The sequence below is a fragment of the Puma concolor genome, chromosome B1 (assembly GCF_028749965.1).
Source record: "Puma concolor isolate L17-30 chromosome B1, mPumCon1.1.hap2, whole genome shotgun sequence".
NCBI lineage: Eukaryota > Metazoa > Chordata > Mammalia > Carnivora > Felidae > Puma > Puma concolor.
This window is the reverse complement of record NC_141670.1, coordinates 146,486,928-146,512,133: the sequence shown is the minus strand read 5'-3', so window position 1 is coordinate 146,512,133 and position 25,206 is coordinate 146,486,928. Positions and strand designations below refer to the sequence as shown.

Below are 25,206 nucleotides of genomic sequence, written 5' to 3'. Positions count from 1 at the left end.
TCTTAAGATATTTAACTTGTTCTGCATAAGAGGCTATTACCTAAAGACTTTCAAAATGCCATATAGTCTACGTAGGTCTATAGAATTAACAAACAGAATAAAATTGTAAGTTGAATATAAAAGGTTCAGCATTTTTAGCTTTAATAAATAGAATATTTTTATGCTCAAAACAACCAAAAAAGGGGGCGCCTGGGTGGCGCAGTCGGTTAAGCGTCCGACTTCAGCCAGGTCATGATCTCGCGGTCCGTGAGTTCGAGCCCCGCGTCAGGCTCTGGGCTGATGGCTCAGAGCCTGGAGCCTGTTTCCGATTCTGTGTCTCCCTCTCTCTCTGCCCCTCCCCCGTTCATGCTCTGTCTCTCTCTGTCCCAAAAATAAATAAACGTTGAAAAAAAAAATTAAAAAAAAAAAAAAAAACCAAAAAAGTCGCAATGATAGAACCCAAAGGGAAAGACGGTAGAGGGAAGGACCTAAGTTTCCAAGCCAGTTGGGTTAGCCATGGTAACAGTGTTACATATCATGAAAATATATCGAATGACCTTTTTTTTCCCTCTCAGCCTCAGAGTTAAATTTCCCCTCTGTTTTCCAGATACACGTTTGTTTTTTGTTTTGTTTTGTTATTTGTTTGTTTTTCTGAAGGCACACAGAAAGTGGTTAGAGCTTAAATTTATCATTCTGAAGCAACCTGTCTCAAGCTTCATGGATTGCCCACATTCACAAAAACAAGAAGGTGAAGAAAGTACGCTCAGTTAAAGGGTAGAATGAAAAAAGCACTGAACTAAAAGTTGCTGGAGAGGGTTTTTCTCTGAAACCGATGACAATTTTGGTAACATCACTTCATTTCTCTGTTCTATAGTTTCCTCATCTGTGAAATGAAGACAGTGGACAATAAAGCTGTCAAGATTTTTGCCACCCTTGATAGATTATTAATTATATTAATTCATTACACTAATGATAATTATAGTTATTCCTTTTTAAAAAAAAATTTTTTAATGTTTATTTTTGAGAGAGAGAGAGAGAGAGAGAGAGAGAGAGAGACGGTGCAAGCAGGGGAGAGACAGAGAGAAAGGGAGACACAGAATCCGAAGCAGGCTCCAGGCTCCGAGCTGTCAGCACAGAGCCCAATGTGGGGCTGCAACTCATGAACCGTGAGATCATGACCTGAACCAAAGTCTGATGCCCAGCGGACTGAGCCATCCAGGCATCCCTATAATTATAATTATTCTAACAAGAATATAGACAGAGCATCTGGGTGGCTCAGTTGGTTGGATATCGGACCCTTGATTTCGGCTCAGGTCATGATCTCATGGTTTGTGAGTTAGAGCCCCAAGTCGGGGCTGATAACACAGCCTTCTTGGCATTCTCTCTCTCTCTCTTTCTCTGTCCCTCCCTCACTTTCTCTCTCTCCCTCAAAAGTAAATAAGTAAACATTTTTAAAAAACGAATTTAGACTAAAAACATTATAATATCATAAGTTGTGATTAATTCTTTAAAAACAATTTTAAAAGGAAAAGTCATGACTCATAAAATGAATGCATAGCAAAGGTTTTACTTAACTCCTTAGTAAACGAGGGGACCAGTAAGATGTTACAACTGACTCAACTCCAAAACCATGTATTTCTAGGTAGGTAAGGAGCACTGAAGTGAATTTACAAACGGATGCAAGATTGGCCAAACTGGTCAATATCCACAAAGTGATAGTCCAACAGAAATCTGGGCATCACACTCTATTCCAACCTCGTCTTCAGCCTCATCACATTATCAGTTAGTAGTCCTGTTCTTTCTGCCTCCAAAATATATGTCAAGTCTGTATTTATCCCTCCATCCTGACTGCCCCAGCTCTCTCCTAAGCGTCATTAGCTTTTTTCAGAACTACTTTCATCTACTATCGCCTTTAAAACATGTGTCAGGAAAATATTTTAAACTATTAATCTACTTTTAAATTTATTGCTGTAGGGATGCCTAGGTAGCTCAGTCGGTTAAGCGTCCAACTTCTGCTCAGGTCCTGATCTCGCGGTTCGTGGATTTGAGTCCTGCTTCAGGCTCTGCTAAGAGCTTGGAGCCTGCTTTGGATTCTGTGTCTCCCTCTCTCCCTGCCCGTGTGCTCGCACACGTGCTCTCATTCTCTCTCTCTCTCTCTATCTCTCTCAAGAATGAATAAACATTAAAAAAATTTAAAATAAAATTATTGCTGTACTTTTTTTCTTCCTTTGCCCCAATTCAAATAATCAATCCAGTTTTTGTTGCCAGCTGGGTAGGAGGGGACGGAGAGAAAGAGACTATAGCAGAGCAAAAATTAGAAATAGTTTGGTAATCTCCCAAGCTTTTTTTCCAAAGGAGTAATCACTAAAACTAGAAGATTAGATAGAGCGCAAAGTATCTAGGCCAGAATCATGAAAGAAAAATGATTTCCCTAAAACAGGAAAGAAATTCCCAAGACTTTAGAGTGTAATTTGCATAATGAGAACAGAGAGGTCCAAAGGTCTAAATACAAAGGGCATGTCCTAGGCAAAGCCACTAGAGGAGTGAAAAGACTTCAGTAATGAAAAGACTACCTTTATAAGAATCTAGGCAGCTTTGCAAAATCTCCTACATCCCCACCCCGACAGAGAGCCCCTGGATTTGAACAGCTATGTTGAAGAGATGACTGGATTTCAAAACAGATGACCCAACAACCAGATGCTGTCATCCCACTCTAAATGTTAGCATTGCATAAGATCCTGGAACAATCCAGAAAGTTGGGGGTAAATCACAACGACTAGAGTTAGAGTTTTCCACCAGCTTAATGGGATATAAGGCTTAAAATAGAAATCGAGTTAGACAAAGTAAAGGGAATTAAAACTAGAAAAGGGGAGTGGGGGCTAAGAAAATACAAGAGACTTTCATATCTATGAATGTGTAAGTCTAGTTATTCTGAAAAAAACACCTCCTGAGGCAAACAATTTATAAAACTCTGGATAAAACACTGCAGACTTTTCATAAATATATTGCTGGACTCAAAAGAAAGCAAAGATCCCTTCCCCCAAAAGACAATAGATCTGTATGCAACCAGAGCAGTCTGCAGTTCTTAAAGCCATAGAGGCCCTAGGTTTGATGATCAAATGGGGACCAAGAGATAAGAGCTTGACTTGCATAAATTGGGGATTAGATTTCTTGCATGAGTAATTAGATTAGATTTCTGACATATTGCAAGGGCCCCTGAAGGATGACTACAATTTTAATAAAGAAATAGGCTAGAATAGGAGCGCCTGGGTGGCTCAGTGCGTTAAGCCTCTGACTTCAGCTCAGGTCACGATCTCGCGGTGAGTCCGGCCCCGCAGCAGGTTCTGGGCTGACAGCTCAGAGCCTGGAGCCTGCTTCAGATTCTGTGTCTCCCTCTCTCTCTGCCCCTCCCCCGCTCACGTTCTGTCTCTCCCTCTCTCTCAAAACATAAATAAATGTTAAAAAAAATAAAAAGAGGGGCGCCTGGGTGGCTCAGTCGGTTAAGCGGCCAACTTCGGCTCAGGTCATGATTTCATGGTCCGTGAGTTCGAGCCCCGCGTCGGGCTCTGTGCTGACAGCTCAGAGCCTGGAGCCTGTTTCAGATTCTGTGTCTCCCTCTCTCTCTGCCCCTCCCCTGTTCATGCTCTGTCTCTCTCTGTCTCAAAAATAAATATTAAAAAAAAAAATTTAAAGAAAAAGAAATAGGTTAGAAGAAAATATACCTGTTGGTAAAGAGAAACACAAAAGGTAACTTGTCTATCAGAGACTGCTCAGCTCCATGTGAAAAAAGAGAAAAAATAATAATAAGGAAAATAGTCTCCCTCATAAATCAGAACCCTAGCCGTAACCTCACATGGATTTGGAGTATGAATATACATTATCAAGTTCAAGACACTCCAGGCTGATAATCTGAAGTTGTTTTAGGTTGGAATGAATCCCAGAGACCTAGCAGAATCCAACGCATAGCCTTGCTACAGCAGAGGTCGGCAACTATGGCCAGGAGGCCAGATCTGTTTTTGTATTGCCTGTGACGTCAGAACAGCTGGGGCGGGGGGGACGGGGGGGGGGGGGGGGGAATCAAAACAAAAATATTTCATAACATAAGAAACTCGTATGAAGTTCACATTTCAGCGTTTACCGTAACTGAAGTTTTATTGGGACACAGCTGTACTTGTGTGCTGACGCGCTGCCTACAGCTCTTTCACACTCCAGCCGCAGTGCCTGGTGGAGCGGTGGTGACAAGCTGCGTGGCGTTCTCGGGGCTTCACGCTGCTGCTACAAATCACAGGGATGAAGTCGCAACCAGGCAGCATTTGGAGTGTCACGCACATCACTATACCGCCACGTTTTATTTTCTTTGTATTGTTATCGCGTACCCATCATGTCAAAACAAATGTAAAAAGTGAAAAGTACGGGTGCCTGGGTGGCTCAGTCAGATGAGCGTCCGACTCTCGATTTTGGTTCAGGCCATGATCTCGCGATTCGCGAGTTGGAGCCCCACATCAGGCTCTGCACTATGACAGTGTGGAAGCCTGCTTGGGATTCTCTCTCTCTCTTTCTCTCCCTCTCTGTCTCTGCCCCTCCTGTTAGCTCTGTCCCAAAATAAATAAGTTAACTAAAAAAACTTTAATTAAAAAAAATGAAAAGTAGTCCCTAAGTATCGCACGTTTTAAGCACAAGGAGGTGTGGATTCTTTTGTTATCTAACGAAACTGCAAAGCATTATGCTATTGCTGTACTAAAAGAATTCAATATAAACAGACTAACAATCACCACGCTGTTACCAATACATACTATTCCCCAGTTAGAAAGATTATAAGATTTAAAACAAATACCTCATTAGAATAGAATTTTTCCATGAAAATGAAAAATCAAAATGAAGCTGCAACCAAAGGAACTTTCTAAGTAGCTCATTTGTTAGCCAGGGAAGAAAAATTGTTTACCAATGGCGAGTTAATTAAATTGTATTTGATTGCAGCAGCCAAAAATAAGTGTCCAGAAAAAATAAACTGGTTTGGACTGCTAGCCTTTCTACTGCTCGTAGTGTTGAGGACATCAGGAGTGACAGCACTAGTCAACTTAAAAACTGGGAAGATGTTTCTAATGGTTTTCCTTGACTCTTAATGGGTCAGTAGACGTTATCAATGCTGCTCAGTTGTAGTTTTTTGACTGAATTTGAAACGACTGGAAAATCAGCATCTACGGATGTCTGAGGAAAACTGAAGTCAAGAATATTTTTCTTTAATTTTTTTTAACGTTTGTTCATTTTAGAGAGACAGAGCATAAGCAGGGAAGGGGCAGAGAGAGAGAGGGAGAGACAGAATCTGAAGCAGGCTTCAGGCTCTGAGCTGTCAGCACAGAGCCCAATGCAGGGCCTGAACTCATGAACCATTAGATAATGACCTGAGCCGAAGTGGGACACTTAACAAACTGAGCCACCCAGGCACCCCAAGAATATTTTTAAAGAAGATGAAAAAGGGGCGCCTGGGTGGCGCAGTCGGTTAAGCGTCCGACTTCAGCCAGGTCACGATCTCGCGGTCCGGGAGTTCGAGCCCTGCGTCGGGCTCTGGGATGATGGCTTAGAGCCTGGAGCCTGTTTCCGATTCTGTGTCTCCCTCTCTCTCTGCCCCTCCCCCGTTCATGCTCTGTCTCTCTCTGTCCCAAAAATAAATAAACGTTGAAAAAAAAATTAAAAAAAAAAATAAATAAAAAGATGAAAAAAACACGAACTCAGCACAATCCGAAGTAGAATCTATTAAGATGTGTTACAACTGATGGTGGCAAAAACATGTGTAGAACAGAAAAAAAAAAAAAAAAAGGCTTTATTGGATAAATTTACAAATATTATGAGAATGTAAGGTATTTAAAACCAAGGTTATTCATTATGTTTTTCATTACAACTATTTGTGGAAAGAATTGGAATTTATAATGTATTATTAAGCCTGTAGTGTCATTGGTGAACTTCGTTTACTTTTATGAATTCACCACTTTCAGTTCCATGCATATTTTTTTAATAGAAGCTGAATATCCTGACTTGTTTCACCATATATTGATCCAATAACTTAGTAGTGGTGTGGTTTTGCTGTGATTTTTGTTTTTTGTTTTTTGTTTTTTTGTTGTTGTTTTTTTGTTTTTTTTTTTTTGTTTTTTTTTTTTGCTCATAGCTGAGACTGGAATTTTCCTGAATGAAAAGACAATCCTCAATCTCTATTACTGAACATTCACTCAATGACTTTGGAAGTTAGCTTTTGCTGCCCTCGGCGTGAGCTAATTTCTTTTGGTTTCAGATGACAGAAACACAGCTTGAACTGGCATGACCGGAAGGGGCAATTTATTGAAATGCTCAGAGTGGCAAGAAGGGCAAAGGTGTGGTTACATCTCAGAGACAAGTGTGACTAGGGACCGGAAAGCCATCGGACCTCTTTTCTCCCATTCCTCCTTCTCTCTGAGAGTCAGGTTTCTGTATCCTACTTCAGACTAGCTTTTTTCCACATGCTGGAGTGGCTACCAGAATACCAGAGCCCCATAATTTCATTTCCAGAGAGCAACCCTTAGTGGCATTTTCTGGTGTAGCAAGTATTAAAATCCTGGAAAGTGCACTCAGTAAATCAGAGTCTGATGTCCACCCTATACCAATCACTGTTGCAAAAGAGGCAGGCTTTATAGGAAGTTGCGATCACCGTTCGAGCCACTTGCTTACAAAAGGGGAATAAACATCTCTCCGGAAAAAAAAAAAAAAAAGGAAAAGGAAAAAAAAAAAAGGGTCTTCCTTGGACAGATAAAACAGTCGGCATCCTTAACAAGCTTTGAAGGTATTTCCCTACACCAGCAGTTCTCAAAGTGTGGTCCACTAATTCCTGGAGTTTCCAAGATTCTGTCAGGTCTGCAAAGTCAAAACTAGCCTCATAATAACACGAAGATGCTATTTACCTTTTTAATTTTATTTAATCTTTCTGGATGTTGACTTAGGCCTTGATAGTGTCAGAGCAATTGTAGGTAAAACTTTGGTGTCTTAGCGTCACAGAAGGCAGTGGCAGCACATTATACTTGCAGCCGTTATATTCTTCACCACCATGCGTGCTCAGTGCAAAGGGGAAAAAAACATGTTTCGCTTAGAAATGTCCTTCAATAAGCAGCAAAAATCATTATCAAATCATCATCTTAAATACGCATCTTTTTTTCTAGTCTATGTAAATAAGTGGGACGTATGCACAAGGCATGCTTGCCGTATACCAAAATGAGATGATTGTCCCAAGGAAACCTACTCATGTGATGATTCAAGTTGCAAGCTGTACTAACCACGTTTTGGTGGAACACGAGTTTTAGTTGAAAAAATGACTCAGACAAACTACGGTTATTCAGACTTGGATATTTGTATGACATCTTCCCCATACGCGAGGCTGTCACTTCAAGGAATGCAGTTGACAGTGATTAGCGCCAATGGTAAGAATCAAGCTGTCAAGTGAAAATTAGAATTTGGCCAAACTTGTATCCTCCACCATTAACTTGACAGCTTCCTAATATTTAAAGATTTTTCTGATGATATAGGTGGAGATATTAATGAATGTAATTTTTTTGATGTTGTATGACAAAATGTGTTAAGATTTGGAAGATCTTCATAACTCAGTGAACCAATATTTTCTATATGACCAATGCATGATGTAACAAAATTATACATGGGTAAAAGATATAATGTGCAAAATACACCAGCAGATTTTATTTATTTATTTATTTATTTAACGTTTATTTATTTTTGAGAGAGAGAGAAAAGAGCACTAGAGGGGGAGGGGCAGAGAGAAGGGAAACACAGAATTAGAAGCAGGCTGAGCTGTCAGCACAGAGCCCAACACGGGGCTTGAACTCAGGAACTGTGAGATAATGACCTGAGCCAAAGTCAGATGCTTAACCACAGAGCCCCACAGGCACCCCTAGACCAACAGATTTTTATGGAACAGAATATGAAATTTTCACTGAGACGCTTTCAGATTCCACACTGCTGCTAACTTTTAAGAAAAGACCGCTGATTGGGTTTTGGTGCAATGTAAAAGAAAACAAGCTACAATTATCTGAAAGGGTCCTGAAAATGCCCCCACCACATAAACAAATAGTTTTTGGAGTTCTTGATCCATGTTAAGAATGTAAGGGGTTCCTGAAACCAAAATGTTTGAGAAATGTTGTTCTAAACTTTGAATGCGTACATAAACTTCTAGGCAGAAACGACAAGGTCAAAGCCTCTGAATAGTAAGGAACTTACTATTGCAAATACTGCAATAACAATTGAAAAGATTTTACTATTAATAATCATTTCTCATCATTATCATCATAACCATTCCTACCAACTGTAACAGTTAACATTTATTTAAAGATTTTACTATTAATAATCATTTCTCATCATTATCATCATAACCATTCCTACCAACTGTAACAGTTAACATTTATTGAGACCCTCTGTTAGGGTCTGTTCTAAATGCCCTCTGTGCATTTAATCCTTACAACAATCCTCTGAAGCAAGATATCATTATTATTATCATCATCTCCATTTCTTTATAAGTATGTCTGTATGTATGTATGTACGTATGTATGTATGTATGTATTTTGAGAGAGAGGCATGTGCCAAGGAAGGGCAGACAGAGAGGGAGAGAGAATCCCCAAGCAGAATCCCAAATTCGATGCAGGGCTTAAAACCACAAACTGTGGGGGCGCCTGGGTGGCCCAGTCGGTTGAGCATCGGACTTGGGCTCAGGTCGTGATCTTGCCGACCGTGAGTTCGAGCCCCACCTCAGGCTCTGTGCTGACAGCTTGGAACCTGGAGCCTGGAGCCTGCTTCGGATTCTGTGTCTCCCTCTTTCTCTGCACCTCCCCTGCTTGCACTCCATCTTTCTCTCTCTCAAAAATGAATAAACATTGGGAAAAAAAGAAAACAAACAACCATGAACTGTGAGGTCTAAAGCAAGAGCTGGATGCTTAACCAACTGAGCCATCCAGGCACCCTGCATAATCTCCATTTCACAGAAGGGGAAACTGAGAGTCGAGAGGTTAATGAGGGTTAGAGGCCATGCAATAAGCAAATCCTAGACTTCTAACTACTCCACTGTCAGTTAAGAAAGTCCCACAAGCACTGCTTCATACTTTCACAGGATATATCATGAGGTAATGCGCGGGGCCAATCGATGTTCTATACCACACTGCCCATTATGATAACTGCTAGCCACGCCAGGTTATTGAATTTTCAAAGTGCACCCGGTTTGAATTGAGATGTTATGTATGTGTAAAATACACACTGGGTTTTGAAGGCTTAGGACGAAAAAAAGAATGTAAAATATCTCATTAACATGTTTATATTCACTACGTGTAAAATGATATTTTAGAGATATTAAGTTAAATAAAGCATATTATTAAACACATTTAATAAATTAATTTCACCTCTTTCTCCTTTTTTAAAATCAGACTTCTAGAAATTTTTAAACTACATATGTGACTTATCTTTTACTTCTATTTAATAATCCAGGTCTCCAGCATCAACTCAATCACGTTTTAGACTTGTTTAAATAAGAGGTCTCATTATGTGCAATACCTCCAAGAAGCCAGTGTCTTCCTGAAATATTTTAAGGGCTTCCTCCTTAATTAAAATAAAAATTAGTGACATGTGGTTTTCTGTCCTCAAAGAGCGCAAGTGGCTTCAAACAATTGTATTTAAATGAGGGAAGTAATCATGTTTCATCTCGCCCTTTTAAAATCGCTCTTGTTCAAGCAAATATTTCTTGGCAAAGTTCCAAATTTACACTTTTACACATAGCATAACTGCTTTTACTCTTTTCTGTCATTAATATTTAAAAAGAGGAAATAGGGAGTTGAGAAGAGAAAAGCAAAGCGATGTGAGGAAACGTAGCAGAGCCCATGGAAACGTTTTTTGCAATGCAATTTGAGAAAAGAAATAAAACCGGGACAAAAGCTATCAGTGTCTGGAGGCTGCTGCATTCTTGCCTTTGGGGAAGAAGGTGAGGTGGGGAGGGGATGTCACAGAAGGTTAAGAGCCTTTCCCCTGCAACCCAGTTGTAGCAGCGTGGGATTACTGAAGGCAGAAGCCCAGTCCACAGCTGAATGTGTGAAGAAATAAACGTAGCAGGCAGTAACGTTTTGCTCTTGTACTTTAGATCCACAAATGTTTTTTAATGCACCCCCCACCAAAGTTTCTCCTCTAATAATAGATAACATTGATCCGCACTGAGAACATGCAGACTTTTTTACCTATATAATCCATTTACTTTTCCCAATAATGCCAGGAGGAAACTGAGATATAGCGGTGCCAAGTAATTAGAGTCACTCAGTTAGTAGATGGTAGAAAGCAGATGAGAATCCAGCCTTCGGGGACCATGGGCTAGATAGACATCAGAACCCAGCCTCGAACCATTGCACGTACTGCCTCACCCCGCTCTCTCAACCAAGTTATTCTGTCTCTCCCAGGCCGGGAAGAATCCAAGGGCCCAAAGCTAACACTTCTGTATTACCTAACTATATTATTTGATATTATCTGTAAATTATAATAAATTCAGGATGTCGAAAACTCAGTCAACCAAGGGCAATTTTTCATAAGATGTTGAAAGCCTACAACCTTAGAAATTCATTTTAACAGTGATCAAAAAATAGTGGAAGTCAGTAAAAGGCAGATTTATCTTAGATTTTATCCCACTGGAGTATTATAAAGGGACTAAGAGAATTCTATGAAGAAACTGGCTTTTGCTATAAGACGTGACTCAAGAGTTGCATGCAAATTCCATTCCTGGACCCACTGAGGAGTCCACGTCCCCCTGGTGGAATATCTCATAGCATCTTTTGGTTTCCTTCACACTTACAGTCTCTTTTAGTATCTCTCAGTCTCTTTATTTGTAAAGTTCATATAACCTTATGCAGTACAAAGTTTAAACGTAGTACATAAAACGCCTGGAACAATTCCTAATACATAGCAGAAGTTCCATAAATGTTAGTGGGTATTATTATTTATAGAATTTAATATAATAAGCTACTGCATATATTTCAAAACTCTTTAAAAATTCTATTTATTTAAAGAAAAAATTTAAAAACAGTTCACCCATTTCTCTGTCTCCCCGCCATTTTTAATACAGTAAGTTATTGCATGTATTTTTATGATTGTTCATTCGATGTTTGACTTTCCACTACCAGAACATAAGCTCCTGATGGCAGAGACAATGAAGCACTGTGGCACACATCACAACTTTCCCCTGCTCTCTAGCTTTCCTCTCCATCTGGGCAAAGAAGAAGATTGTGCTTTCTTCCTTTCCTGAAGTTGAGCATGGCCAATGACTTGCTTTAACCAACGAAATATGAGCAGAAGTGCATGCGACTTCCAGGTAGAAGATGGAAAGGCTTCACTTAAGTCTCCGCTTCTCCCTTTCTCTATCTCGGTGACTGTGGAAGCAGGATTTGACATGCAGGTATAGCACTGAGTTCCCCGATGTAGAGGATAGCTACTCTGGGAAACGACCTGGATTTATAACAGAGGTTGATGAGCATGAAATAAATCATTATTGCTTAAGCCTCTGAGACTTTAGGGTGGGTTATTACAGCAGCATAACCTGGCCTACCCTGACTCTTACAACCTATTACATTCCCACAGCCTTGCATGAGGTCTGGCATCTAGTAAGTGATCAAAAATGTTTTCACCAAATAATAAATTACAAGTTTTAACCATTAATAAAAATGACTGATTTTAGTGAACGAAACACTTTTCAACTCTATTCTGTATACAATGAAAAGCTTTGGAAATTTTAACTGATTCCGACGTGGGAATCACCATCCTTTGGGTACCAAACCATCATCTTAGATATCAAAGCTGGAGTCACACATGCTTTGTGCCCCAGAGGGTTTCCGTTAAAGTTTTGCTGAAATCCAATCGAATATTTTTCTCTGTACAGGGATTCTGAAAAACATTTATTTCTATCACAGAGTTAGTTACTGAAATGGCCCTCCTTGAAAGGCATCATTGCCTTATATAAATTTTATATATAAATAAGATAAAGAAGAAATATGTATATACAAATATACACGTTTTATTTTACATATAAAATTCACCTGTGTATGATCCTTGCCCCCAAGACAACCACAGCGCCGATGCGGAAATTTTTCATAATCATGTAGAGAGCACCAGAAACTGGAAAAACCTCAAGGTCAAAAGCACTCAGAAAACATGTTTAACAAATTGAATTTACAGGTTCTCTGGCTAGGGAGGAGGAAAGAGGATAGGCACCTGGTTGTGGTATCTTTTACTTCTCATTCCAACAAGGATCAATCAATTAACCAAGAAAAAAGATCCCAGTAAAACAAAACAAACCATCAAACCTCTGAGCCCAGTTGCATCTGGTTGAGGAAGGTGTGACCAGCTGCACGAGTGGTAAGAGTGGTAACGGTGGGGTCAGGCAGAGGAATGCACGTCATCACAGATACCGTGATAAGACCCAAACAAGTGAGAAAATGAAACCTGAGTACAGGAAAAAGAAGCCACAGGAAAAGAAAGCTGCTCCCCAGCGCTACTAATGGTCCTGAGCAAATTAATTCTTTAGGAAGGCTCATTAATTCCAGCCGCTTTCCAGCTCTGGTGACTAGGGGACCAGCAGGCTCATAACAACAGAGATATTAGAGATGATCTGGCATCTGGTCTGATAGAGGTGTGAGAAACAAGCAAGTCTAAGGTGGTGGGGAAGATTAAGTGCAAGGTCAGCTTTGATCATACAGAACATACAGAAACCTTGGGGTTTGAAAACCAAGTTTAGTACAGAGGATGGGGCTGCGGGTGCATCCTACCCATACCGTTAGCTAGTTGTGTGATCTTGGACAAGTACTTAAACCTCCCTGTACTTCCACTTCCTCCCCTGAAAACGAAGATATAATAGCGCCCACCTCAAGGGACTGTTGTGAGAATTCACACAGTTAGTATCTGTGCAGCACAGTTGCCCAGCACACGGCAATCACTCAGGAAATGTCAGCCTTTGTTTTTACAACCCCGGTGCACAAACTGTTCAATTATGGGGTTCCAGCCCTTACCAGCCATGTGATCTTGAGTGCATTACTTCTCTTCTCTAGGCCTTAGTTTTCTCATCTGGAAAATGGAATAGCAGCAATCTTATGTCACAAGATTGTTGGAAGGAGTCATGATACCACACCTAGGAGGTTGCCTGGCTCAGTGATCCCATGATCACTGTTACCTGACCTTAGTGTTATTTCCTTTGGTAAGAAGCTGAATAGGATAAAAGACATCCTGGCTCAGGCAGCAGGAAGTGCAGTGGGGTTGAATGCGCATGAGGGTGTAACCTGCACGCAGGAAAGTAATGTGTATTCTCTTACGCAATAGTGGGGTCTTGGCTCCTCGGGTTGACGCCTAAGGTGGCATATGGTCACCTGTTGTAAGCATTCATGAGAAAAGTTGAGATGAACTCCCCAGGGTAGAGATCTGCTCACACTCAGCATCCGTTTAGTTCCCAGCACCGTGCTAGACTCTTAAACCTTTTCAAAACTCGAGTCTGTCCAGCAGAGGCCGCCCTGGGCCGGGGCTCCCGGGACCCGAGCGCGCCGGGAGAGGGGAGGCCAGGGGGTGGCCTTGTCAGCGCCGCGGGCCCGGGTGGGAGGGGTTTGGCGGGGGCAGGCGCGGCGGCAGAGGCGGCCCCGGCTCGGGCGGCTGGGATGGAGCAGAAACGCGCCCGGCGCGGGAGCACACGCAGCTGACGGAGCCGCACCGCGTTTGCCTGGCTTCTCCGTCAGCCGCAGGAACAAGCCCGAGCCGCCGGGGCTGAGCGCGCAGAGCCGCCCTCGCCTCCCGGCTCCCGCGGCAGCCAGCCGGGCAGAGGAGGAGCCGTACGCGCCCGGAGCGCTCGGTCATTCCCGGAGCTCGGCACCGAACACCCGGGTACCATGGTCTGCACGACTCTCTTCGCTCTCTGCATCTTCACGGCAGGTATTTGGGGGCGCCGTCCTCCCCGAGCGGCCGGGCGCGGGAGGGGCTCCGGCGGCCGGGGCTGGGGCTGGGGCTGGAGCGGGGACACCGGGAAGTAAGTCACCGCGCGCGGGCGGCCCGAGTGGCGCGAGCCTCCGGAGTTGCGTGAAGGTATGTGCGCACTTGAATTTGGGGTGGTGTGAGCCTGTGGAGAGCCTGGGCTGTGCGAGACCGAGGGGGTGACGGGGTCCTTGCTGTCGCAGCCCGCGCCCGCACAAACTCGGGGCTTTGTGGAACAGGTGGCTGCGCGACGCGTTCGAACCCTGGTGGGCGACACTGATGGCGACTTGAGGCTTTTCGGGTCTCCGAGCACACCCTGCCAGAGTCGGGCAGCCGACTTCTTGAGGCGGTTGGACCCTGGGAGGGAAGAGAAAGCGGGAGAAGCGGCGGGGGAGCGGGGCGATGGCATCTGGATGGCTCTAAGCGGTGGCTGCGCGCGCGGCGGGTCTGGTTGCGGTCCCTGAGACTTGGCGGTCTCTGCTCTCCGGTCTCCCGCGTCTCTGAGGAGGTGCACTTGGGGATGATGCGGCACTAACAGCCCCACCGGCAGCTGCCTGACTCGCGATCAAACCTGGGGTTGCAATTCTACCCCGTGACCCGGAGCCTCCCCAAAAGGGGAGAAACCGTGGCACAACCCGTTAAGTTGGCTAAAACTACCCCCCGCCCCCGACACCAATTCGGGACATCTTCGCCGCGCGCGTCTCGCGGGTCTCGGGACCACCGACCGCGGCCTCTGGCAGGGGCTGTGGAGAGAGGATCAGGCCTGAGCTCGGCTTAGTGGGGGTCGGGGTACATTCAAACAACGCTTTCAGTCTGGTGCTGGGTACCCAGCTTTTCCAGAAAATGCAGCCGGACAAGGGACAGCTGACTCTGGATAAGGTGGCAGTGGAACAAGCAGCGGAGTACGCGGACACCGGCATGTTTCGATAAGAATGTTCCAAAGCCATATGGCACAAGCCGATTTGACTGCTGCCTATAGTCCGTGAATTCTTTTCCTCCTGAATCGCTTGGGCTCCTGTAATTGTGGGCAGCGGTCGTTACAATCCTTGGAAAAGAAGCCAGGAGTTTCCTGACAGCTCACAAAAGAGAGTGCAATTTTCAGGAAAAGTTTCCAGACTTGAGAGTATAGCGTGTTTTGTTTCATTTTTGTTTTTGTTTTTGTTTTTCTCGACTTGCTGAAAGCCTGAGAAAACCTTTCGTTTTGGTATCCGCACGGTTAGCAATCGCGTCTGCGGAGGTTCCGGAACACTCTGGGCGCTTTGGCTACACAGCCTCAGCGGGGAGCGCCAGGATCCTAGCAGGTGTAACAGCCACCATCCCAAACCACGGGGTTGCCGTGTGAGGCGATTCCAGCCCCACTCCAGGCAAGAGGTGTTTACGAAATGACATGAAAGGTGCCTTTACTTTTCTCCTCGCTAGGAATCTTTTCATGAAGCTCAAAGCTCAGAAAAACTTGAGTGAGCCAGTAGAGCCTATAGATAGGTTTGTTTCCTAATTTTCGCTTGTGGCTTGTCTTTTTTTTTTTTTTTTTTTTTCGGTTTTTTTAATGTTTATTTATTTTTGAGAGAGAGAGAGACAGAATGTGACCAGGGGAGGGGCAGAGAGAGAGGGAGACACAGAATCCGAAGCAGGCTCCAGGCTCTGAGCTGTCAACACCCAGCCGGAAGAGGGGCTGGAACCAAGAACCCTGAGATCATGACCTGAGCTGAAGTCAGGCTCAATGACTGAGCCACCCAGGGGCTCCATTGTCTTTTTAATTTTTATTGATAGCTCTGGCAGTTGGCACTACCCAGATTAACCCTACTAGGCAGTGTATTGTAGCTTTTTTTTTTTTTCTAAGGAACTCAACATTTTTTTTTCTTGGTCAGTTTTAGAGTTTAGCCCAGCTATTCCGGAGGTGAGACTATTGCCCTTGTCCATCAGTGGAGAGAGAGGGCTGGTGGACACACAGAGTAGCCTCATCCCCATCCATGTACACATGGTGGGGGGAGCTTCTGAAGGGAGAAAGCCACAGCCTCCCAGTTTGGGGGCTCTCCTGACCCTGGAAACATAGTTAACGTTTCTGCATGTCTTTCAACCTTCCATCTGAAGGAATCTCTTTAGGGGAGGCTACTTGCAGCTAGTTGTCAGGAAAATAATATAAAAATTGGCATAAATACCTCATGTGATTCTTTGCATCCCAAAGTAGGGTGTTTTCAGAAACCAAAATAGCATTTTTCTAGGAAAAACAATAGAGGTGGCAGTAAAGGAGAGAGGGGTGAGGGTTCCTGAAATGAGTGTGGCATGTATGTTTCAGTGACGCCTCTCCCAGCTCCTCTGCTGAAGCTCTGGTTAGTTTCACCCAGTAGTTGCTACTTTTGTGTTCTCCTCTAGTCTTCCTCCTCCTCTCCTCTTCCTCCTCCTCCTCCAACTTCTCCTCCTCTTCTTCTACCTTCTCCTCTTCCTTCTTTTTCACCCCTCCAGTAAAATTCTTCAGGTGATACCTTCTTGAGCCAGGAATGGGGCTCGGCAGGGGACATTTTGTAGCTTAGTAAATCCACTCGGTATATTCATAGCACTTAGGACACTTGGACACTTGCAAATATGTGGGCATTGTCAACAAAAGTAATCTTGACACTTACTCACTTGTATTTTATTTTTTTTTTTAATTTTTTTTTTAATTTTTTTTTTCAACGTTTATTTATTTTTGGGACAGAGAGAGACAGAGCATGAACGGGGGAGGGGCAGAGAGAGAAGGAGACACAGAATCGGAAACAGGCTCCAGGCTCTGAGCCATCAGCCCAGAGCCTGACGCGGGGCTCGAACTCCCAGACCGCGAGATCGTGACCTGGCTGAAGTCGGACGCTTAACCGACTGCGCCACCCAGGCGCCCCGACACTTACTCACTTGTATTTTAAAAAGAAGGGAGAGAGAAAGCTTGGACCATCTTCAGTTCTTTCAAAGTTGACTGTGGCATAAACTGTTAAGGGTATTTTACAGACCATTCTCAAACATCTCTCTGTACAAGGCACACGGGAGTCCTGCCTCCAAATTGAAATACAAGCTGGCACCATCACGTTTTGGCTGCAGAACTGAGGAGGGAAGGAGGGAGGATGGCAGGGTGCAGGAAGTTTCCATCTTCATTCCTTTCCCTCTCCCTTCTGGATTCTCTTCTCCTTGCCCACCACCATCATTGCCACCTCTTGGTGTTCTATGGCTGAATTGTTTAAAAACTTCTTCACTCAAGGGTACCTGGGTGGCTCAGTTGGTTGAGCGTCTGCTCAGGTCATGATTTTGTGGTTCGCGAGTTCCAGCCCCAAACTGGGCGTTCTGCTGTCAGCCTGTCAGTGCAGAGCCCGCTTCAGATCCTCTGTCCCCCTCTCTCTGCCCTTCCTCTGCTTGCGCTCTCCCCCACCCCTGCAAAAAAAAAAAAAACTTCCTCACTGAGACATCTGAGATATACTAGAACTTTACAAAGCCCTTTTCCAACACTCAAGGGGGACAAAAGGGAAGCAAACACAGGTAAAAGAAACACAAACCCCATGATCCTACTTTCCTGTCCTGGAGAGTCTGCCTTGTCTGTCCCTGCTCTCTCTGCCAAGAAACTATCATATCTTACCCAGTACTTAGGTTGCCCTAGGCAACGACTGGTTGCCCTTTGGTGGTCAAGACCAGGAGAGCTAGACTGCAGTCGCTCACCAGCTAGAGATCCTGTTTGTGCTCTGGGCTTATCAGGTAGCTCTTCTCCAGGTGACTAACATCTAGAATGTCCTTATCATGGAAGGGCAACCCCACCCTACACATTTATGGCTGTGTTCTCACTGCCGATCCTGATATATAGGTCAAGAGCTTATCATAAGCATAGGAAAGCCTCATCATAAATCATATCATAAACCTATTAAAAATAAACCAAAAATGCACACACATTTAAGAACAGTGAGGTTTCCGTGGTTGTCTGGGAGCGGGGGTGACGGGTTGCTCACTGTCCTCTAGCCTGGTTATCTCCTGTTCCCCTGAAGTCAGTAGCACAAAGAAGTGACACCTCCTTCCCATGAAACCTGACCTGAGAAGGAGGAAGCTCTTCATTGTTATCTGACACCTTTACCGAGGCAGTGTTGCAAAGTGGTAAGCGGGAAGATTCTAGATTGCCTAGGTACAAAGCTAGTTTTACTACGTATTAAGTGTGTAATTTAGGACAAGAAACTGAACCATTCTGCGTTTTCTTCTCTACAAAATTGGGAAAGTAAAACCTCATAAGGTTGTTGAAACTGTTAAGTGACTGAACATACCTACAGTGCCCGGGACGTGGTAAGCACTGAATAAGTGTTAGCCACTGTTGTTTTTATTACTCTTGTAAATAAAGTTTACTAGCGATTGCTACCCATCACGTCCCCCTCTCGGAAATAGAGTTTCTGTGCTTGTGCTTAGACTATGTAAATCAAAGATCTCAACTAATATCCTAGCACAGTGCCAGCTGTTCTGGCAAACCTTAATGTGCAAATTAAGAAAATATTCAACTGAGCCTACTAAATGCCTAATTTGAAAAGGTTAATAATGTGTCCTCTCAGCTTTAGCACAACAGTCCAAAAAATGCTCTGTCAAGTCTCATGAAGGACTGTATTTCTTCCACAAAGCCTTTTGCAAACTGTGTGTGTTTCAGAAGCCCAACTCAGCTAAACCTTAAAGTCAGATTCCTAGAGCCATAAATTTTGGATGATTCAGATCCAAGAACTTAGGAATAGGCAGCTCATGGTTATCTGAATGATCCAGAATGGCTCTCTTTCATTCTCTCTCTTTCTGTCTCTGTCTCTCAAGCCCAAAATCATCAGTAATGGTCTGATCTCTAATTTACCTTGAGCATTTGGGCCAGGTTTAATTGTGTGTTTTCATAAGGAAAATATTGGCCAATGTCTGATATTTGATCAGACATTCTTAAGCAAGAGTTTTCTCTGCGGGGGGTGGGTAGGTGAGGAGGTGGCCACAGAATTTGGAAACAATGGACATTTTAAATATACTTTCAAAAGGGATTGGCTGTCTTAACACCCAGAGCCTTTACAACAGTTTGCTTTCTTTTGCAAGTATCTGTCACTTAAGTTGGACATGTTAGTTTTGGAATCAAATATTTGCTTTGCTAATAAGATACTGAATGAAACAGTTGTTTGGGAAAAAATAATGTTTCATTTAGAAGACAGTGGCAATTCTGAAAAGAGGTAGGCAGGTAGTGAGTGCGTGCCTTAGGCAATGATTGCTTTTTACTTGGAAATGCAGGGCTTATAGGTTGTTGTCCGGTGAATGTGCAAGTGGGGTGACTATAAAATAAAACGGACTTATGTGTGGCATTACTTATATTTTTAGTCACAGCTTCAATTATTTAAATGACAGAATTCATGGAACATCAGATTTTCTTTTTAAATTTTTTTTTTCAATGTTTATTTATTTTTGGGACAGAGAGAGACAGAGCATGAACGGGGGAGGGGCAGAGAGAGAGGGAGACACAGAATCGGAAACAGGCTCCAGGCTCTGAGCCATCAGCCCAGAGCCTGACGCGGGGGCTTGAACTCACGGACCGCGAGATCGTGACCTGGCTGAAGTCGGACGCTTAACTGACTGCGCCACCCAGGCGCCCCCAGATTTTCTGATGTGTAGATCATTAAGGGCTCGTCATAATCCTTATGCCAAAGTAGCCCGTTTCTTTCACCTGTCTTTTACCTGTTTTAATGTCGTTTATAAACCTTGAGACCTTTGCCAAGGTCTCAGTGATGTAGAAATCATTACAACAAAACAGACAATTACATAATTCTTTCCATCTATGTTTTTCATTGGTACAGGGTGGTATAACGTCAACTGAAAATAAGCTGTTTTAGTTTTCTTTTGGCTAGCGCTGCCAGATTTAGCAAATAAAAACGCAGGTTGCCCAGTCTAATTTGAATTTCAAATAAACAGTGTATTCTAAGTATGTCCCTCATAATAGTTGGGACACTTAAACTAAACAATTCTTCGTGGTTTATCTCGAATTCAGATTTAACTGGGCATCCCGTATTTTATCTAGAACCCCTACCTTTGGCCTTTCATCTGCGGTTCACCTAAACAAGGGGTTTGATACAGGATTAGCTCTATTTTGAACCCCACCTCACCTAGCATTAGTTGTCCTGTACCTTTTCAGTCTGTTCTTGGGAAGACAAATTTAAGAGCAGCTGTCTCTAGGATAGCACTGTTATGTGGTTTTGAACAATTGGGATTTCTGTAGCCTTCCTGAGGCTCTATTACCTTAGCCTCCTGTACCGTTCCTTTAAAAAAAAAAAACCACACAACAGTATACGTATTTTAAATGGTAGCAATGTTCTTGCCTGAGAGCTGGAACTAGAAGCCTTCTAGAATCCAGCTGGCAACTGATTAAAAAAGAAAGTTAGAGAATAGCTTTGGATTTCAATGCTTTCTTCTGTGCCAGGATCTTTGTACATCTCACAAATATTAATTATATAAGGTTTACATAATTCCTGCCGTATAGGTCTATTGGAATACTTGAAATCTGTAGGTATGGAGCCTCAAGCAGCATATTAGAATTTCAAGGCAAATTGGAAAAAAAAAAAAAAAAAAAAAAAAAAAAAACAACACAACAACCTGAAGCAATTGGACTGTGGTGGGAATTTGCACCTTTTATACCTAAGGCAAAATCTGTGAATAGGTAACTGTTCGTGGAAAACCATTGTGGGAAGTTACCAGTGTGGTATTTAGAAAACATGTCTATAGGGTACAAAATAAGATGAACGGTAGAATACTTTGATGATAACATCTTCCAAATTCTGACACCTAATTTACTTTTTTATGAGGGAGAAAATAAGGACAGAGGAACTCTAGTGCAGGTGTTGAACATGAAAAGAATTGGAGGGGAGAAGATTTTGTTTGATTTTTTTGTTTTGTTTTGCTTTTTGGCCATGGTTGAATGGGGTGATGAAAATATATGTTACCTTTTAAATTACAATATCCTTGCCAGTTTTGTGTTGTCCAGAAGCATAACCTCATTACTGACAGAGTTTGCTCACTTACTATTGTATCTGTGACATCGGATTATTACCGGTGCTGTCCGCTTCTTAGAAAATCTTTTCAGTTTCTGTTAGAAAAGCTTTTGTGATCCCGCATATGGGCAACAGACAGATACCATTATACTGGTGTGGAACATTTATTTGACTGTTAAACACTCCATGCTATATGATTCTTGCTTTGTACTATAACTCGGATTCTTTGGGAAGAACAATGACAATCATTGTAAGGATAAAAGGAGGCCCTCTTTATTCACTATGCAAATAGTGAATGCTCTCTTTATTCACTACAATGCCTTGTCAATACGTGTTTAGGGAAATGTTTAAGACACCATCATTCTACTGAGTTCATGGAACATGTCAAGTTATATCAGATTATGAAAGGATTTCAACACATCTGAGAATGAGAACACAAGGGAATCTAGATGCCCATCTGTTCATCAGAAGGTCCTAAAGGATCTGGTGGCCCTAACACCTCTTTGTTGGCTGGGGAAAAGAGGCAAGTTATTGGTGGGCACACTCTGCCAGTCAGGAATCCTTGCTATCGATGGATGCTGCCTGAGAGGCAACATCAAGATGAATATGGCCATCACCCAGCTGATGAGGAACAGAACCCTGGATGTTTGTCTTAAAAATTACAGGGGTAATGGGGACAGCATTCAGGAGGCGAGAGCTCTGGAATTCTCCTTTTTGAAGAGCTGTTCAGACAGGCCTGAGCAAGAGAGGGAATTATCAGTTTTGAAGGATAAATGATCATTCATCATTTACGTTCTAGGAAATGTTGGTGGGAAAGTAAGTGTGACCTCAGATTACATGTGAAAACTGGGTCAGAAATGGACAGTAGGAAGGGATCATGGCTGTTCCAGAATTTCTACATAGGCTACATGGGAGAGGCTGGGGGTGGTCCTTTGCATGAGACAGAGAATATCAGATGGCTGAATGTGTTGGTGGGGGTGGTGGTGATAGGACGTAATAATTAAAATAATGTGGGGCTTCTGAAGACCACACCCCCCCCCCACCCTTATGCCACTGCTGGGAATGGAACATGCCTCAGGTTTCATTTTTTGAGGGGGGGGGGGAGAAGAGATTCCTCCTCAAATTTATATGAATGTAAAACTTCGATTGGTATACCTTTTTGGGTTTGTGAAAGGTTGCAAATTGAGCCTTTCAGATAAAACAACGCGGTGGCATTTAATGGCAGGTAAGTAAGGTACCCCAGCATTGTAAAAGGGTAAGTAGAGGGAGAAAACGCTTCAAGATGTCAAGAGGAATTTGCTGCTTGGTTCGGATCCAATAAGGAGGGCTGAGTGGCCCGAGGGTGTGCACTTCCCGGCAGCCATCTTACGCCTGCACCTCAAAGAGCCCTATTTTGGACAGAATCCCCTTTAAATCCTTATAGGAAGAGAAGCACAGCCCTGAAATTGATCGGGTGAGGAAGGGATTTGTGAGAAGCAACACGGTGCAGTGGAATGGGCTTTGGCATAAGTCAGGCTGGCATAGAGTGCCAACTCCCAAGATCTCAATTTTCCCCCTCATTGAGTTATGATAATATACATTGAGTTTCCTCCTTTGCTGGACTGAGTGCCATGTTAGTTAATATTCAACAAATGTTTATGAGGCAGGTATGCCAACATATAGTAGGTTTAATTTATTTTACTTCATTGGCTTGCCTGCCCCCCACCCCTAGGTTGTAAGTTGCAGGAGGCAAGAATTTTAGCCGTTTTGTCCCCACTGTGTTCCAAGAATGTAGAACAGAATGAGACATACAATGAGTGCTTCACAGATATTTGTTAAATTAATTTTTAATTAATAACCTACATATACTAAACATTGTCCAAGACTCTGTCCAAGATACGTCAATGAACAATACAGACAAAACTCTACCCTTAAAGAATTTGCATTCTTTGAGGATGATGAATTTTGACTTGGTCAGAAGAAAATCAATAGTTGAACATCTAATAGTCATCTCAAGCCCAACATATCCAAATCTGAACTCCTGGACTTCCCTCCACCAAAAGGCTCCAAATGCAGCCTTCCCCATCCCAATTAATGGCAACTCAACTTTCTAGCTGCTCAGGTTGAAAATCACGAGTCCTCTTTGAGTCAGGTTGAAAATCTTTTGAGTCTTTTTCTCTCAACACCCCTTATCCAATCCTTCAGGATCTTTTTGCCCTACCTTTAAAATAGATACAGAATTCAAACACCCTTTGCCACCTCTACTGCTCTCACTCTGGGTGAACTATCATCTCTTTCTCTTGGAATATTGTGGTGGCTGGCTCATAGGTCAACCAACTTTTGCCCTTGCCTTTCTAAAGTCTTTTCTCTACATAGCAACAGTTGATCCAATAGAAATGCATCAGATGACGTCATCATTCTATTCACAGCTTTACAGTGGCTTCCCATTGCACCCAGAGTGAAATCCCAAGTCCTTACCGTGGCCATTAAGACCACCACGAGCCACCACCACATTCATCCTTGGACCTGGGCCTCTGCATCTTCTTCGCTCATCCCACGCTAGCCACACTGGCTTTCTTAAAGCATTCGATGGCTGGTTCCTCTGTCTAGCGCATCCTTTCTCCAGATGGCTAATTCCCTCACCTCACGAAAATCTTTGCTCAAATGGCACCTTCTCACTGAGATTTCTCCTGACCAGCACTTTAAAAATTACAGCCTGTTGCACCTCACAATACCATATTACCAGCGCCCCTTAACTGCCTTTCCCTCTGCTTTTTCTTTAATGTCTATCTCCCTCCATCCCTTACCCATCCCTGCCCCCTTGGGACTTTGTCTGTTGTTTTCTGTAGGATCCCCAGTGCTAAATACTATGTGGCACTTAGGGTGTGCCCAAAATGTACTTGTTGAACTGAATGATTAAAATACATTTTTGGGGGTGGCCAAAATGAAGACTTAATTCAAATTTTACCTTAGATCACCCAAAAATGAGACATTGGCAAACTCACTCACTATCAGGTGCTTATGTCTATCTAGTGTTTCCAGTTAGTTTTTTTAAAAAATATGAGTCAGCCTTTAGTTTTCATTGAGGGTTACAAAAGCTAAGCTTTAAAATCAGCTTTTTTTTTTTTTTTAGCTATGCACATACAAAACACTTCTTTTAAAAATATAAGCCTTCCCCACCCCCCCACCCCCATGGATGTCACTTTAAAATAGCTGAAATGTCTTAAGTTCTCTGGCCAATTAAGAAAATGTCACCTTGGGGGGCACCTGGGTGGCCCAGTTGGTTAAGCATCTGACCTGGTTTCGACTCAGGTCATGATCTCATTGTTCCTGAGATCAAGCCCCAGGTTGGGCTCGATGCCGACAGCACAGAGTCTGCTTGGGATTTTCTCTCTCCCTCTCTCTCTGTCCCTCCCCATTCTCTCTCTCTGTCCCTCCCCACTCTCTCTCCCTGTCTCTCTCTCTCTCTCTCCCTGTCTCTCTCTCTCTCTCTCCCTCCTTCCCCAACTAAAAGAGAGAGAGAGAGAATGTCACCTTGGGACACCTGGGTGGCTCAGTGGGTTGAGCATATGACTCTTGATTTCAGCTCAGGTCATGATCTCCTGGTTCGTGAGTTTGAGCCCCATGTCAGGCTCTACGCTAATGGTACAAAGCCTGCTTAAGATTCACCCTCTCTCTCCGCCCCTCCCATTCATGCTCTCTCTCCCTTTAACTCAAAAAAAAAACAAATAAACTTTAAAGAAAAAAAGAAAATGTCACCTTTAGGGCACCTGGGTGGCTTAGTCAGTTGAACATCCAGCTCCTGATTTCGGCTCAGGTCATGATCTCATGGTTCATGGGATGGAGCCCTGCATCCATCTGGCTCTGCTCTCTCTCTCTCTCCCCCTCTCTCTGCCTCTCCCCTGCACGTGCACATGCTTGCTCTCTCAAAATAAATAAACATTAAAAAAAGAAAGAAAGAAAATGTCACCTTTGAGCTCAGCTAGAAAGATAAAGATACCTCCACTATTTGAACATTTTTGAGAATTTTCTGAATAACTTAAAACAACCCGATGGTGAAAAGTAACTTGAGCCTGAAGGAAGCATGACTGGCGGTTTCCCAGTGATGTTTGAGAAAGCTAAGTAAATTCAGATGCTGAGTGTTGAGAGCATAAGTTATTTACTAATAAACTTGAACAGAATGGGGAGTTTTCTTGGCCTTAAAGACTCTGCATTCTGCCTTCACTGGTCATTCTGAAATATGAATTGT

General features: G+C 43.1%; 1 protein-coding gene across 1 annotated transcript in view; it reads left to right on the top strand.

Moving 5' to 3' along the window:
* The first annotated feature begins 13,642 nt into the window (after positions 1–13,642).
* PARM1 (prostate androgen-regulated mucin-like protein 1) overlaps positions 13,643–25,206 on the top strand; it is a 113,285-nt gene continuing 101,721 nt past the window's right edge. The window contains exon 1 of the mRNA XM_086704845.1: positions 13,643–13,944. Within this exon, the coding sequence (XP_086560971.1) occupies positions 13,902–13,944 (43 nt within the window). The 5' untranslated portion in view covers positions 13,643–13,901. The remainder of the gene's footprint in view (positions 13,945–25,206) is intronic.